Source organism: Ailuropoda melanoleuca, chromosome 2 (genome assembly GCF_002007445.2).
Source record: "Ailuropoda melanoleuca isolate Jingjing chromosome 2, ASM200744v2, whole genome shotgun sequence".
Lineage (NCBI taxonomy): Eukaryota > Metazoa > Chordata > Mammalia > Carnivora > Ursidae > Ailuropoda > Ailuropoda melanoleuca.
Window position 1 is genome coordinate 146,381,680 of NC_048219.1, and position 17,103 is coordinate 146,398,782.

Below are 17,103 nucleotides of genomic sequence, written 5' to 3' on the forward strand. Positions count from 1 at the left end.
CTCATCTTTTGATTTACCTAAAAATATTCAAGATGGAAAAACGTAGGACTCTAAAAAAATAAAAGATAATGAGAGGAACAACTAAGTATTCAGTGCAGAATACCAACGTTAACTAGTTTTAACTGCCTTAGTTTTAAAAGGCTCTCGGGTGGACACCATCCTACAAAAAAGCTGCTCAAAGTTGAATTTAATATTTTATCATCTTTAAGTCATGGTTTTCTGAGAATACTTCTATACTCAAGGCTTATGGGAAAATAATTATTTCAAATTCATATGCTTGTGTTTAGTAGGAGGTTTATTTTAATAGAAAAGCAATTCCAATAGGCAGTTATATTATCTCCTGAAATTTCAACCCTGTGGAGAGTTAAATTACTGATTTATAGTCTTCAGCCAAGCACCTCTGTCATTTGATGGCACTGATTTCTGCTTTAAAGGGGGAGTGTTAAACTAATTCTATCTAGTTTCAGGGATATAAATGTTATAAGTGGTCTCATGTAGATTTTTGTCCTAGCTAGTCTGATTTTTTTTCTTTTTTTGAAAACAGTAATAACTATTTCTTATTGAAGAATCCATCTGGGTCCCATCTACACATTATATGGCTTCATATATTCCCTGGAGACCTCATAGTTAAACTTTATAGCCCAAGCATCTTCCATTTAGAGAAGTTAAAGATTTTTCCCCCTCCTCTATTTTCTCTTGAATAACTCAGGGGAACATGTATACACCCAGTTGAGCTTCTGCTTTGGGGGAACCACGTCTCTGAAATGACTTCCTTGGTGGCATCTGGGGCTCTCAAGATATTAGTATATTTACATGTGTTAAGTACAACTACAATCACGAGATATGAAAATCAGCTTTCTTCTGGCTTATACCTTTTGGTGGTGGTATTCTTCTTCTTTTAACAACAGGAACTTGCCGCTCTGGAAGACCTTCCTTGGAGACTTCCAACTCTTAAAGATATTAGTATTTTTTAGTTGAGAAAAGGCAAAGACATGAAGACACAACATATATAAAAAGTTAGTATTTAAAAAGATGTAACTTTAAATTAGAAATTTAATTTTTGTTCTAATTGCTTATCCTTGTACATTGGATGAGTGGATTTTTTTTGGGGGGGAGGAAGCAAGTCATAGAAAGTTCCTTGTCTTGGGTACATTGGGCACCCTAAAGATATTAGTATTTTAGTGTTAGAGGTTCTGAGAACCTACACAAAACATGAAACATATTTTGCAGACTGAAGAAGAAAGATTCTCTTTAGATTTTCATAACTAAGAATTATACCTTCAGTTGGAGGATGCTCTGGGATTTGGGGAACAGCCTCAGGTAACTCCACCTCTGGAAAAACTTCTCTGGTTGTATCAGGCTCTTTAAAGATATTAGTAGGTTTACACTTAGAAGTTGTGAAAACAGTAAATTACATAACACACAATTTTTGAGTCTTGAATCCAAAGTTATTCATCCAAGTTTGATGTTGTTGAAATGTACCTTTAGTTGCTGGTGTTTCTCTCTTTTTAGGAACAGTCACATATATTTTGTCCTCTGGAACAACTTTCTTGGGTGGCTCAGGCACTTAAAAGATAGGAGTATAGTTATATTTATGAACAGTGAGGAAAAGATTGAACTTTTAAAATGAGCCCCAAATAAATTTGCTTCAGACTAGATCATTGGTGTTATATACCTTTTGCTATTTTGATTTTCGTCTTTGGAGGATGAGTCACAAGTACTTTTTCTTCTGTGGTAGATTCTTCAGATACTTCATAAACTTTAAAGATATTAGTATTTATACAATTAAGGGCATTTCAAGGTGATGATGAACAGTAGTAAGAAAACATAGTACTTAGTACACACTCATCACCCGAATTACCAGTAGTACATAGACACAAACTAGTGACAAGAACACATCTGCTAAGAGAAAGCCTCATTCCCAGTTCTAACATATAGAACTCTCATTTATGATCATAATAAAATTGAGGAATTCACTGGCTAGGGACTATATAGTTCTTCTATTTTGCCTGCAGAAAGTTATTGGCAAAATTGCCCTTTGCTCTTAGTTTTGTCCATGAAGAACAGGGTTGATATTGAGTTGCATATCGAGAATTCGCCTACATTTGACCTACTGGAAATTCATATAAGTCCTTCCCTTTTCCAGGAACCTAGTTGGCTTAATTTTAAACCATATCTGGTTTATGGCAGTGTAGTTTAATAACCATTTAGGGATTGGAAGCCGAAAAGAAAAATAATTAAATCTTTGAAAATAAGGCAACTGAAGAAAATAGAGATTTCTCTAGCTTTTAGAAAGGAAGACTGGCTGGTGACAACCTCACTGAAGTACAGAGAGGGTATTCAAAGGAGGGAGCCATCATATATATTTATCCCAACCTGGTATTACAGACCAAAGAAAAGGGTTTAAACTGAATTTTTTAGATTAAAATAAATGGAAGAATATCTTGAGTACCAGCATTTTTATTATTCAGATTACTGAATCATATTCTATTCAGAATATTTTATTACTCAGATTATTTTACTCCTCAAATTATTTAATCATATTTTTACATAAAAGCAAACAAAAAATGGCTTGAGAATTCTTTTGATGTTGTAATGGCCTTATAAATCTATGGTCATTTGAGCAACATTGCCAAAACGTTTCCAATGATGGTTGTAAAGAGTAAAAAAAAATAATAATAATAAAGGGGCATTTTGATTCTATGAAATGCTATTAAATTATTATTATGAAGTTAAAGTTACTTCATGGCCTGAAAAAATAAATTGCTTCAAAGCAGAAGATATTTGTATACAGAACAGGTTAACAAGACAAGACAATGACAAATTCAAAAAGGCAAACGACTTTTCTAAAATTGGGCAAAGTTATAAGTACAGGACTATTTTTTTTTTTAAATTGGTGAGGAGATATATACCTTGTCCGAGACAAATAACCATTTAAATTATTTAATTTTAGCCAAATATTTTTTGGCATGTTAGGCTTTGATAAGATATTAGTATACTTATTTTTAAAAGCTATGAAGACAACACAAATGAAACCAAAGAGAACCATCAATTTTCTACACTCACTGTATATTGTTGTGTCTTCAGAAAGAGATTTTTCTTCTTGAATACTTCTCTTAGGCACCTCAGGAACTTTAAAGATATTAGTATATTAATTGTTATAAAGAACAAGTATACTAAGAATATAAAGAAGCAAAGTACAAGGATTTAACATCACACACATTCACTTTAAACCATGAATAACTAAACAGTCATTTCATGTCATGATTAGTTTCAGTGTATACCTTTAGTTGGTGGAACTTCAGGCTTTTTAGGAACAGCTTCACGAACCTTTTCTTCTGGAACAATTTTCTTGGGTACTTCAGGTGCTTTAAAGATATTTATTTTATTTTTTTAAAATATCATAATTGGGTATATAATATCAAGACAAAAAGGAGACCTAACAAGAAGAATGCCAAGAATTCCAAAATCATAAACCAACTAAACCCTCAGTCAATGCATCTCTCTAGATTGCCTTGTTGATGAGTTCTTGACTTGTCATATTAAAAATACTTTGTCCTTGGGGTATAGCATCATTGTCTGTTGTTATTTGGAATGTTTGTTTCCAGAGCTCCTTGACAATGGCTTCCAAAATAAATTATTTTTGAAAAGAAGTTGAGGGGGGTCAATATCATTTAACTATGGCTTAAGAAGAGGATCAACAAAAACAGGCTGATGCCTTTGTTTCCAGAGAGTCATCACGAAAGGAAGGAATATGTTATAGAACATAAATTGAAGTTTACACAATCCAGCTGTATCGTGGCATTGAGGGGGGTAGGATCTCTCTCTCTCTGCTCCATGGTAAGTGAATAAAAGGGGGTTTTATGTTAGTGGTGAATCAGCAAAGGCGGGTACCTTTAGCTGGTGGAAATTCGGGCTCTTCAGGAACACGTACTTTTTCTTCTACCACAATTTTCTTGGGCACTTCAGGTACTTTAAAGATAGTAGTAATAATTTCTTTTACTTTTAAACATTCATAAAGATTTGTAACAAGCACAACGTAAGAGAAACGTAAACACAAAACATGACATGGTCATAATATGAAAGAGTTATTAGCACTTTGTCAAATATATTACAGTACTTAAAATGAATTTTGGTAACAAATACAACAACAGAAATCCAGAAGAATTTCCCATGTTAGAATTGCAAGAACTTGACAAGAAAAATTAACAAGACACCTTTTGGTGGTGCTACTTCTGCTTGTTTTGGTGGAATAATCGGTACTTTCTCTTCAGTGATAATGTTCTTAAATGACTCAGGGACTTTAAAGATATAAGTATCTATTATTATTAGATGTTTTTTACTTGTATTGTAAAATTCAAGAGGTTCCCAAAAATGAACAAAGCAGGGACATTATACACATAGTCACTATGCATTTATTATTACTAGGTGATTAAAATTAAGAACAGGAAAAAATAGATTTATCAATAAGCATGTTAGTGAATATACAATCAAATAGTACCAAAGAAGGAAACCTAGTGCATTATTTGGGTGATAAGGATATTTGCTTTGGATATTTTAGGTATAACAACAGTGACTTTCTGTTTTGGTAGAACTTCCTTTGGCCCCTCAACCCTTTTAAAGATATTAGTTTGTTTTAGAAATTCCCAAAACACAAAACACAGAAGAAAAACATCAAGAACACAAATTTGTAATGCAATCAAGGTGCTGCTGTACATATAATGAGGTAAGTAGTTTTTCACTAGTGAAATACACCAAGGAAATACCTTTAGCTGGTGGCTCTTTTCGAGGAACGACTTTAGTGGGTGGTTTTTTTGGAGGGATGATTTTCTCAGATATCTCAGGCCCTTCAAAGATATTAGTGTTTTGATTTAGAATGAGTTCTTGAAGTATTAGGGAGCACTGCCCATAAAGTTAGTCCAGTGAGGGCTCATAGATGCTTTATCTACTTATATTTTTTGAATATACATCACACTTCCAAGAGCGATGTGATTTTGCTTAATTTCATCTATATTGTAGGTTTACTATGAATAATAAGCATACATGCACACACACACACAAATAGTCCTTCATATTACACACCTATTAATTTGTGCAAGATCTGGAATGGTACCAAAGAGAATTTATTTGTATCACAGTTTATCCTCATAAAATACTAGAGAGCAGGTGGTGTTACCAATGCTGCATTTGCTTCCTTAACGTTATTTCTCTAATGAAAACATCATAAGATGGCAGAAGCCTTTGACAAGCAATGATCAGTTTGTGAAAAGCTGACTCATGTTAACAAAGCAATGGTTGTCTTGCCTGAACATGGAAATTTCTCAGTGAACTGAGGAGCTTCTGTTTCACTCAACTGATGACATTGGTCAGTTATTTTGGCACTTGTAACAATCATGTAACAATCATTCTTAGCTGGATTCAAGAAAGAATCTAAAATTCATACAGTGAGCTCCTTAGATAAGTAGATACCAAATACCATTCTCTTGTCTGCTAAAATTATACAGTGTAAGGTTAATCTCTACTCTGTATTAATCTCTGTATCAAAGAGATGAGGCTCATGCTTAAAGCATTCCATGATTTTAACTTGGAACGTAAATGGGTTTTTAGTGTTCCAAATTGGACAGGAAATGCACTTAAAAAAAAAAAAGTGAGTTAGAGCAAGGTAGAACAATTTGTAATAGTGACAGAATTCACCTATACCTTTAGGTGGAGCTTTGGGTTTTTCATATACTTCCACTTCTTCTGTCTCTAAAACCTCTATTACCCTATGGACCTCTTCAGCTCTGTGTACATCTTCAACTCTAGGTCGCTCCACTTTGATGAATTCTTCTACTTCGTGGAATTCTTCTTCTTCAAAATATTCTTGAACTTCATGGAACTCTTCCTCCTCAAGCACTTCCACTGGTGTTTCCACTATTTCTAATTCTGTTCTCTCTCTTACCACCTCCTCTTTGTGGAAGGCAACTGATATTTTTTCTTCAAGGACGGTCCTCCCTGAAAGAGCGCCTACTTTAAGAAATTTGTTTTTTCCAACACACAAGCAATGAAGATAAATATTAAAAAATACAGAATGAAAACAACTAAAAAAAAAAGGCTTTCATGCAATGATATGTGAAGATACGGAAAAGATCTTTCCAAAAATACCTTTAGCTGGGGGAACAGCTTCTTTTTTAGGCACAGGGACTTTCTTTTCTGCGATTTTCTTTTCTGGGACTTTCTTTTCAGGCACTTTAAAGATATAGTTTTAATATTTAGGACTATCAAGAACAAGTTTTCATAGACAAAAGACATCAAAACAGTCAAGACGCAGAGACATAAAACATAAAAATCTTTTTTTTTCATTTTAAAAATTTTTAAAAATTTTTATTTTTTAAATAGGCTGCACACCCAACGTGGGGCTTGAACTCATGACCCTGAGATCAATAATCACATGCTCTACTGACTGACCCAGCCAGGTACCCCAACCATAAAAATCCTAATGAAAAACTATTAACAGGAAGTTCAGGTTTACAACAGGATATGTACCTTTGGCTGGAGGTGGCTCTTTTTTCTGAACAGGAACAGGCACTTTTTCCTCAGGAACCTTCTTTGGCACTTTAAAGATATTAGGCATTTCAGTTAGCTGACAATACTCAATAATGAACAAAATAAAAATGGTAAAAACAACATCTTTATAATAGCTGAAGCATAAGAAGTCACTCTACTACTGGACACAAATTTTACAGACAATAAAGATATTTTCCCAATTCACTTATTTGTGTAACTAGATAAGACGAAGACACGTCCACAAGAATCTGTGCTGTTCTACTTTTTTTTTTTAAATAGCAGGGATTACCAATATTGAGCCTACTTCTACTAGCTTTAATTTGATGAAGACTTTTTTGAAGTGACTACCATAATAGAGTGCTTAAGCCTTAACACAGGTGTCCTATTCAGCTGAGGACTATTTTATCTGGGGTGGGGGATGCCTACTGTGATAGGGACAGCATAAGCTTATCTGTTAAGAGCATCCGTGGAGCATTAAACTAACTAGGAAGCGAAGAGAAGTAGACATTTTGTAATAACCCTGAAATGCTTAGGCCATGAGGCTCTTTAAAATAGTTATCATCCCAGCATTAGAACAGATTATTTTCCCCCTACAATACAGTATACATAATTATGATAACATGAGAAAACTTGATATAATGGAATAAAATTTATGAACGGAATGTGCGGAAGAAGGGTCTATTGTTATGTACATAAGCATGGAGAGATGTACTCATTACCATTAAAATTCTCAGCTGTTTAGAATGAGAAGCTTCCGGAGAAATTTACACACACACGCACACACACAGCTGGCCATTAACATAATCATCCATTCACATTTCAAAAAAAGGCTAAAGATATGAAATGGGTTACATTTTTTTTTACTGGTCCTTAATCAATTTCAGAAGTTTGCTACTTAAATGACTCTAAGAAAGCAATCAAAGAAGAAATTTCCGTTTTTTTTTTTAAAGACCTGCAAACGGACTTTAAAGACAATATTAATTGAGATTTGCTATACCTTTAGCTGGCGGTGCCTCCACTTTTTTAGGAACAGGAGTAGGTGCCTCAGGTACTGCTTTCTTAACCACTTCAGGCACTTCAAAGATATTATATGGACATTTTGAAAAATGACATGCAATGAACAGAACAACATCCATATATGCAAAAAATAACACAAGATATTGACTTATTTTTAAAAGATATGAGCAACCTAAATAGTAATTATACAAATGCAGTAGTGACTTCTAAAGATGGGAGGCTATTACTTCTTAATCCCATTAGCAAATGCAGGATCAGTTATGCAAAAGCTTGGCATGGTCTTCAGGAACGATAGGCCAAGAATTATTCTAAAAAGTAAACAACACAGAAATAGATTTCCTCCACTTTAATACTGAATAAAAACCCAAAAACTAGAAACTAGGAGAAAGTGTTATAATAGGGTCTGGCTAGGAAACTTTCAAGTGCCAATAATACAAGAATTGTATTGGAGATGCAGTAGAAAAGTTGGGCGGGGCACTTCAGATGCTATTCAAGTTGTCATTGATAAGATGTAAGACAAGTATACTGAGGGATATTAGATTTAGACTTATTCTGAGAAAGATTTGGACCACCATAGATTTTAAATGTCCAACTCCTAAAAGCCGATGTACCTCTAGGTGGCGCCACTTCCTCAACCTCTTCAATGCTAGGTGGTTCTTCAGGGATCTCTTCTTCTGGAATAGGCTCTTCTGGCTCCTCATACACTTTAAAAAGATTATTATTTCGTAAGTTAGAATTTTTATAAATATTAGGCTAAAAGGACATATCTGAAAATGGAGGTTGTCTTAAACATAGGTAAGTCACAGGTGAGCTTTTCCAATGCATGTACAAACTCACTAGTCTTGAAAAAATCTATTGAGTCTTCAAAATATGTTAGCCCTTCCCAGAACTTCAGAATTAGAAAAGATGTCAGAGAGAATTTAGTTGAAATTATTATTATTATTTTTAATGGAGGTGGGCTTGTTTGAAGGCAAACATTCTGTTAGGGGTAGACATCAGGTTTTCTGTATTAACTACTCAGGCTTAACTGCAATTTCTTTGGGGCAGGTTTATCCCACTATTGACAACCAAGTCATTTGATGAAAAATTCCCCATGGCACATACAGTTTCCTTTCAAAGACTGTCATTAAAATAAAACAAACACACAAACAAACGAACAAACTGGCTAAGCATGTAAGAAAGGAGAGTCAGTTGATTTCAATTTGCCTGCCCAATTTCTATTAAGTAAATAATGATTTCTATTAGAGTCTGAATATGTTTATTTTCTGAAGGTGAAATGTGCATTTGCCTTCTTCCAATATTAGACAGTGATAAGACAATGATGACCTGGAAAATCTATTTTCTTAGAAAGTCATCTACCTTCAACTGGTGGCACTTCCTCTTCTTCAGGGAGAATGATTCGTCTTTCTTCCACTTTCTTAGGTACCTCAGGGACTTAAAAGATATTGATTGTTTTAGGCACTTAAAATGCAAGAACCAGTGAAGAATGCATAAAGACCAAGTTTCCCTGTTTTTCAACACAAGGGAGTAAATATCAACATATACATTCATAAGACGAAACATGGAGATTTCACAGAATCAGTTAAAGAAACAAAAATAAAGAGTTTTGTGATTTAAGACTAGGAGCCCATTTAAAGAGATATTCTGCCTTTCACGGCTGGAGCCTCTACTTTTTCAGGAAGAGCAAAGGGTACTTCAGGGCCTGGCTTCTTAGTTACTTTGGGCCCTTTAAAGATGTATTAGTTGAGTGTTTTTATTTTTTAGAAATAACACACATAGAGAATCAACGTAAAACACACAAACACAAAGTGGGAGAACTGACACAGTACCAACACGGTTGCACCAGAGTCACAAATGGTGAATGGCAATGACAGACCACACAAGGCAGACAAACATCCTGTACGGACAGCGTCACAGTCCAACATCGGTACAGCAAACGCGTCCTTGTTCGGGTGATGTACCTTTGGCAGGAGGAGCCACTGCTTTCTTAACACCAGGAGGAGGCACTTTCTTTTCTGGTTCCGGCTTCTTAAGCACCACAGGCACTTTAAAGATATTATTTTATAATTTAAGTTGCACAAACATGGAGACAAGAGACATAGTAAAAATACAAGTTATACTAACAAATACTGGAAGAGGACTGGTTGACTCTTACAGGTGACAGAAAGAAATGGCAGTGTCTAATTTGCTTGGGAATAGTAGTACCTGGGGCAGGAGGAGCCTCCTCTTTCTTAGGAATGACCACTTTCTTCTCTGGCACTTTCTTCTTAACCTCAGGCACTTTAAAGACATCATTTCATGGTAAGAATTTATTGTGAGGGATACAAAAGAGAAAAGGCAAGAAGTTCACACACAGAGAGACCACATGCAACAGTTGTTCAGGGTAGAGATGCAGGGCGAGTCAGGAGCCCAGTGTTATGATAGAAACAGATTTTGTAGAGTGAGGGATCAGCTACCTACTTGAATGTCAGGGGACAGATGCTGTCATTTCACCCATTTTAATTTCACTAGTAATTTATCTATGTAGTATCAATATCATAATCTATAAAGTATTTCTGAATCATTGAAGTCTAATAAAGGATTGGCTTTACCATTTCATTGATTATATGACTATTTAACCTGATGGACACATTATGCTCATTTTCAGTAGTGATGCCATGATCTTTGGCAGAAAATACTGAGCTTTAAGGTATAAATATATGGACTTTGTCCTGTGCTATGAACTGATCCGGATAATTCATCCAGTGATAGAGCACTTGCACATACCTTACTGTATTGTATCCTCATGATATCTGAGCCCACCAAGACTGATACTAGCCTCCCCATTTTATAGGAGACAAACCTGAGGCTCAGATTGGTTAAAAGACTTGCTCAGAAGAATTCGGCAAGGAAAAAAGCTAAGGCTAAAATCAAAACCTGCTGGGCTGCCATTTATATGTATGTATCAGAAGACATAAGCTATTACTCAGTGTTTTGATAAGTATTTCAATCACTTTTTCTTTCCGTCCTAGTGTTATAAAAGCACTTCATATAAATAGTTGAAAGATGAAATTTAGGAAAATTTATTCATTTTATTTTTCAGGTATGTTTTTGTGTAGATAATTTAGCTTTGCAGAATATCTGTATGAAAATTATGAAGTTTACTAAAATGACAGGCCCTAGGTAGAACTTCTGTGGCAGTTCTGGGGGCAATACTTCCTTTTATCCTTGCTCTTGAATACTGCTTTGTATCCAATGAAAAGTGGATATCAGTGATCCTGAACATTTTTAGTAAGAAAAATGTGACTGTCTATTTTGTAAATATAACTATTCCTAAACCCCAGTTGCACCATAACTTTTCCGGTGCAGCTATGGATGAAGAATGTGCATTCACGCTGGGGAGGTATACCTTTGGGTGGTGGAGGTTCCACTTTTTTAGGAGCAGGAACAGGGACTTTCTTCTGAGGTACAGGTTTCTTTGGGACTTCAGGCACTTAAAAACATTCATTTTAAGACATTAAAAATCACATGCACAGTATTGTCTATATAACAAAAAGACAAATGAGAATAAGACCACAAACAACTAGATAACAGTTCATATCATGAAATTTGAAAAGACATTCAAGTCATTTCCAAGAGACAGATGCACATGACAGACACAATAATGAAGGCACACATGTCTGGAATGCTTTCTAAGATTTAGATGGTAGACAACATAAAGAGTGAAGTATTATAGATAAAGCTGGAGATGAACAAAAAAAGATGGAAAGCAAGAATTCAACATAAAAGGGCCTTGATGACTCCAAGAAGAGTTGCTATACCTCGTGCAGGCACTGGCACCTTAGGTTTAATTTCTGGAAGAACTTCCTCTTCTTCAGGTTCAACTTCTTCCTCAGGTATAAATTCTTCCTCCTCAGGAGGAACTTCCTCTTCCTCAGGAGGAACTTCCTCTTCCTCGGGGAGAACTTCCTCTTCCTCGGGGAGAACTTCCTCTTCCTCGGGGAGAACTTCCTCTTCCTCAGGGAGAACTTCCTCTTCAGGAGCAATTTCTTCTTCAAATGGAACTTCTTCTTCCCGAGGTAGAGCTACAGGAACTGGAACTGGCTCACGTTTCTTTGGCACTTGAAAGATATTTATTCAATCGTACAAGTGTCACTTTTTTGTACACTATTTGTGACAATGCGACAACATGAAAAGCAAATATTCTGTGATCATAGGGGCACTAACTGTCATCAGATTCAAGGTCATGAAGCATTAATGGAAATTAGCAAAACTAATAAGACCGTTAGTTTTCCTTTTTGTCCCAGTTTTGTTAGTGATTAATGTACCTTTGGGTGGTGGAGCTTCCACTTTTTTCGGAACAGGTGTTGGCTTTTCCTCTGGGATGATCTTCTTGGGCACCTCTGGCACTTTAAACATATTATTTATCTTTAAGAAATGTGTTCTTTTATATGTCTTAGAGCAATATATATGAAAATAACCACTAAATATTTGTAATAAGACAAATTTTTAAACTTGTAATATTTGCACATGAATATATATGAACAAAAGATTTTTTTTTCACGTACTTAAATGATGGAGTGACGTACCTTTTGCAGGTGGGGCCTCTACCTTCTTAGGAACAGGAACTGGCACCTTCTTCTCAGGCACTGGCTTCTTGGGCACTTCCGGCACTTTAAAGAAATTATTTAGAAAAAAAATGTTACACAACATAAAATTTTGAGTTTAAGCATAGTGCCAAAAAGATTAAGATATTGTAATAAAAGTATGACCAAGGTATTTCAAGAAGCATTTTATCCTTAAAATAAAATCTTTTCTTTTCCATAGGGGAATATTAAATAGTTGCAGCCCCAAAGAGCACAGAATTGAAGCAGTTAATTCTTACTTATATGCAAATGTGGAGTAAAAAAGTTTTTGCAAGTTCATGTACCTTTGGCAGGTGGAGCTTCCACCTTTTTAGGAACCGGTACTGGCACTTTCTCCTCTGGTACAGGTTTCTTGGGCACTTCAGGAACTTTAAAGATATCAAGTAGCATTAGTGTCAAATCTTTCACCCATAGATAAGAATCCAGCAATTTTAGGACTTTATTGAAGCATCACACAATTTTACTTTAAGATTGATAAGAATATTAGCCACAAAACAAAGGCCAGGAGATGCACAAAAATGTAAATAGAGAACACTGAGAAAACATAGACTGGTGATAAAGACAACATACAATGCCTGGTAAATGGTGATTTTGTCCATTTTCATATTATAATAAGAATTTACTTAAGAACTTTCTACTAAAGAGGAAGGGCCAAGCACTAAGCATCAGCATGCTTCGATGGCAAAATTCAGAGATGAATACACGGTAAATGGTTCCTATAACCAGTTGGGTGGTCCCTGTCTTGTTAATAGTGTCACGGGGAAGGAAGTGATATGGCTCGTCAAGTTCTACGACATGAGTAACTTATCACATTATCTCACTGATGGATTATAAAGAGATGTACCTTTAGCTGGTGGAGGCTTCTCTTTTTTAGGAATGGGCACAGGAACTTTCTCCTCTGGCTTCTTAGGAATCTCAGGCACTTTAAAGAATTTATTTATTGGTAAGTTCTAACTACTAGTAACAACACATCTGTATAAAGCACAATTAACATCTCTAACAACAGAGAGCAACACACACAAGGTTGTGAACTCAGAAGATAGCTAATGATTTCTACGCAGATGAAGGCTTTTATAAGCCCACGATATGAACGGTGGTTATACCTTTCGCTGGTGGGGCTTCCTTCTTTTTGGGAACAGGAACAGGTTTCTTCTCTTCTGGTACAGGTTTCTTGGGTATTTCGGGCACTTTAAAGATATTAAGAATTTCGGAAATGTTGCATACCAGATACAAAATGGGAAAGGCAAAGGCAAAAATCATACTTCAGCATCAAAAGTGTCTGTTTTTAAAATAAGCAGAATTGGTCATTGGTGCTAATAAACCCCAGAATCTGACCAAATTAGACACCCAGGCTCTAAAGATGCTGCTATGTACCTCCTGGTAGGAGATATAATCTACCTTTGGCTGGTATCACCGGTACAACTTCTTCTTCAGTTGCAAGTTCCTCTTCTTCATGAATGTACTCCTCCTCCTCTTCCTCTTCCTCTTCTTTTTCTTCTTCTTCTTCTTCTTCAAAATATTTCTCTACGTGGGTTACAACTTCCTCTTCAAAGACAATCTCTTCTTGTTCTTGTCTTTTTAGTACTTCTGCCACTTTAAAGAGATTATCTTTAGGTTTGACACTTACCAAGGACTCAATGAAATTAAGACACATTAGGAGCACAGCCATTTGTAACAGAAGAAAGAACAGGCTTTATCTTTCACAGAGAAGAACTTCACACATAGACCTGAACATGAATTTTACAGCAAAGAAGACAAACAACACATTAAAAAAGAGTAGTATTAGGTACCTCTAACAGGTGCTGTTACTTCTTTTTTAGGAACAAGTACTTTTTCTTCTGTGACAACTCTCCTGGGCTTGATGGGCACTTGAAATTTAAGTATAAGGATATTTTATTGTCAGAAACAGGCCACCCAGGCAATACCTGCTTTGTCATACTTTAAACTGAATAATTTTGCAAGTGACTCTCGTGTGATAGATATACAACTGTTCATTTATAAGAAACTCAGATGTTCCATGAAAATGATTCTGAACCTCCCTGGGATAAAAATATACAAAAATACACAAGTAAGTTTGAAGTAACAGAGCCCAAATGTGAAATGATGTTTAGTGTTACATATCTCTGCTTGAGGGAAAGATCCTTCACTGAAAAGCTAAATTTCCTTCTGGGTAAGTATACTTTCCGAAAGTGCAGAGAAGTTACTTTATAGTTAGAAAAAAAAAATGACTAGCCACTGAGTTAGATTTTTTTTTTTGTACCTTTAAAATAACTTTAGAATGAATAAACAGTTGTTGAACTGTGGTCAACACTGTTATATCATTACATGAATTTAGATAAGTCAGAAGTGTGCCAAATGGTCACTGATTTTAAATCCAAGCATTCTATTTTATATATGTTATAGCCACAGCTGTTGTGTAATAGGCTATGGATATATTTCAAAATAACTTTTTCTTTTAAAGGTAGCATTACTTTCTTATCCTATGTTGACATATTTTTTTGTCCAATAAATCCTAATGACTAACTTCAAAGACATACTTAACAACGAAACAAAGCAAACATAGCTACTTTAATTTTAAAGGAGACATTATAAAAGACCACGATTTTGGAAAGAAATGATTATACCTTTAACAGCTGGCTCAGCCACCTGCTCTTTTTCACGTTTGGTAATTGAAATGTGTATTTTTTCTTCAACAACTTTCTTTGCTTCTTCAGGCACTTTAAAGATATTAATTATTGAAGAGCATTAAAACCAACCACACAAACACCATGCACATAAAAATACACACACAAAACTGTGAAGTGTTAAGAATCAGGACCACAATACATTCAGTAAAAACAAAAAACAGCAGACAGGTCGAAAGACATGTTTATAGAACTTGAGTAACAAAGATGTTTCTCGAAGTTATCACTCTGCAATGTACCTTTGGGTGGTGGAGGTTTGAGTTTCTTGGGAATGGGCACTGGGACTTTTTCTTCAGGGACTGGTTTCTTCAGCACTTTAAAATATCGACATTAACAGATTTAAAAACTTGAACCAGATTTCTCAAGAGGAGTAAGAACAAAAAGTTAAGAAAGACGATGTACAACACAACACCCCCAAACAACACACAATTTGTGTGCTGCCACTTCAACATGTTAGTTTATAGTACGACAGGCATGCAGGTAACACGGGTCTCTCAGAACTGATAATGTTTTGCTCACTCTACCTTTAGTTGGTGGGGCCTTTGGCTTGGTGGGAACTGGTTCTTCTTGGACAGGCTTTACTGGGAGAGGCTTCTTGGGTTCTTTAAAAAGTACATACAGAGTATTTAATGTTAGATTTTGGAACATAAATAAAAAATGCTATTTCTTTATATATCCTTTATCTACAGTGTAGCCATAGCCTCTAGGGGTGAGTGAGAATCACAGGTGCATGTAGAATAAGGTCTAAAAGCCCTGAACAAGATGACAGTGCCCTGTCCTCCTGGCTTTTTGTTTCAATTAGGTCATTGTAACACTCTCCTACATATTAATAGTCTCATTTCACCTCAGGGAGAAAAAATCATGGTTAAAACTTCTTTCTATATAATATTGGGTTTTATTTATTTATTATTCTATTATGTTCAATTAGCCAACATATAGTACATCATTAGTTTTTTGCCTTTTTAATTATTATTGTGTTCAATGAGCTAGTATATAGTACATCATAGTTTTTGATGTACTGTTCAATGATTCATTAGTTGTATAAAACACCCAGTGCTCATCACAACACGTGCCCTCCTTAATACCCATCACCTGGTTACCCCATCTCCCCAGGCCCTCCCTTCTATAACCCTCAGTTTGTTTCCTGGAGTCCAGAGTCTCTCTTGGTTTGTCTCCCTCTCTGATTTCTTCCCATTCAGTTTTCTCTCCCTCCCCCTATGGTCCTCCATGCTATTCCTTGTATACGATATTGGTTTTTAATGCTATCTGTACAAGCAGATAGAATGTTTTCAAAGTGAAGCTATGAAACATCAGAAATTCGGTAAGTGAAATAATATTGCTTCATTTCAAAGTTCTAGAACTTATTGAGTAAAATAAATGAATTGTGTGGGGCCAAAATTATACACCTACAAATCTGATGATCATTAGATATAACATAACTACTTGTGTTAGCCTTCTTCTCTATCTTTACTTTGGAAGCAGTCTTTGCCAAGTTTTAATGGTGGGAACCCTGAGGGAGTGTATTTTTCTATCATGCTTGGTAATAACAAACTTTAGAATAACAGATGTTCAGACATTCCATGTATTGGAATGATCATGGGCACTTGCAGATAAACTTGTAATCCTTCTGAGAAAGGAACTTTGGGACATTTGCTATTTTGTGTCTGAGCAAAAATGAGGGAGGAAACAGATTCCCAGAACCAAACTCTAATAGTAACCTTAAGATTCACAGAGCCTTTTTTTCTAGAAGTTATCTAAGAAAAAAATTCTAGATTTGTCAAATAAAGTTCTTTGCAAATTTCTTTGGCATCCAACTTTTTATCCTGCTCTACTGGAATCTGCATATATTAAGGTGATGTCAGCTTTGCAGTTTTGCTCATACCTGTGACGTATTCTTCGTGCTCTTTATACTCTTCATAATGTTCAAATTCACGTTCCTCGTATTCTTCATACTGGTCATATTCTTCTGTTGGTTCATACTCAAGTTCTTTATAATCATATTCTTCATATTCGTCATATTCCTCTTCCCGCTCTACTGAAACAATTTCTTCTTCCCGGGTGTAAGACCATGCTTTCTCTTCAGTTACGGTTACTTCTAGAATAATATTGAGAACAGGCAGCATTCTACTTGAAGCTCATTTAGGGGTGATAGTGACAGTGCACTTTGATTTCATTCTTGTGTGATGGATTCATGCACTGGTTATGGGAGAACCTGAATGTCTTTTCCCAGT

The 17,103-nt window shown here is 35.4% G+C and overlaps 1 protein-coding gene across 1 annotated transcript in view; it reads right to left on the reverse strand.

Annotated features, from left to right (window-relative positions):
- The window catches only part of TTN (titin), a 271,544-nt gene that overhangs the window by 132,430 nt on the left and 122,011 nt on the right, over positions 1-17,103 (reverse strand). Inside the window, 29 exon segments of the mRNA XM_034654809.1 lie at positions 873-950; positions 1,279-1,362; positions 1,483-1,566; positions 1,676-1,759; positions 3,067-3,132; positions 3,285-3,368; positions 3,895-3,972; positions 4,767-4,847; positions 5,701-5,994; positions 6,145-6,228; positions 6,526-6,594; positions 7,544-7,621; positions 8,175-8,267; positions 8,923-8,997; positions 9,525-9,608; positions 9,769-9,843; positions 10,952-11,035; positions 11,364-11,663; positions 11,871-11,951; positions 12,132-12,215; positions 12,473-12,556; positions 13,033-13,110; positions 13,292-13,375; positions 13,587-13,781; positions 13,979-14,056; positions 14,813-14,905; positions 15,112-15,186; positions 15,397-15,474; positions 16,755-16,967. Coding sequence (XP_034510700.1) covers positions 873-950; positions 1,279-1,362; positions 1,483-1,566; positions 1,676-1,759; positions 3,067-3,132; positions 3,285-3,368; positions 3,895-3,972; positions 4,767-4,847; positions 5,701-5,994; positions 6,145-6,228; positions 6,526-6,594; positions 7,544-7,621; positions 8,175-8,267; positions 8,923-8,997; positions 9,525-9,608; positions 9,769-9,843; positions 10,952-11,035; positions 11,364-11,663; positions 11,871-11,951; positions 12,132-12,215; positions 12,473-12,556; positions 13,033-13,110; positions 13,292-13,375; positions 13,587-13,781; positions 13,979-14,056; positions 14,813-14,905; positions 15,112-15,186; positions 15,397-15,474; positions 16,755-16,967 — 3,018 coding nt within the window.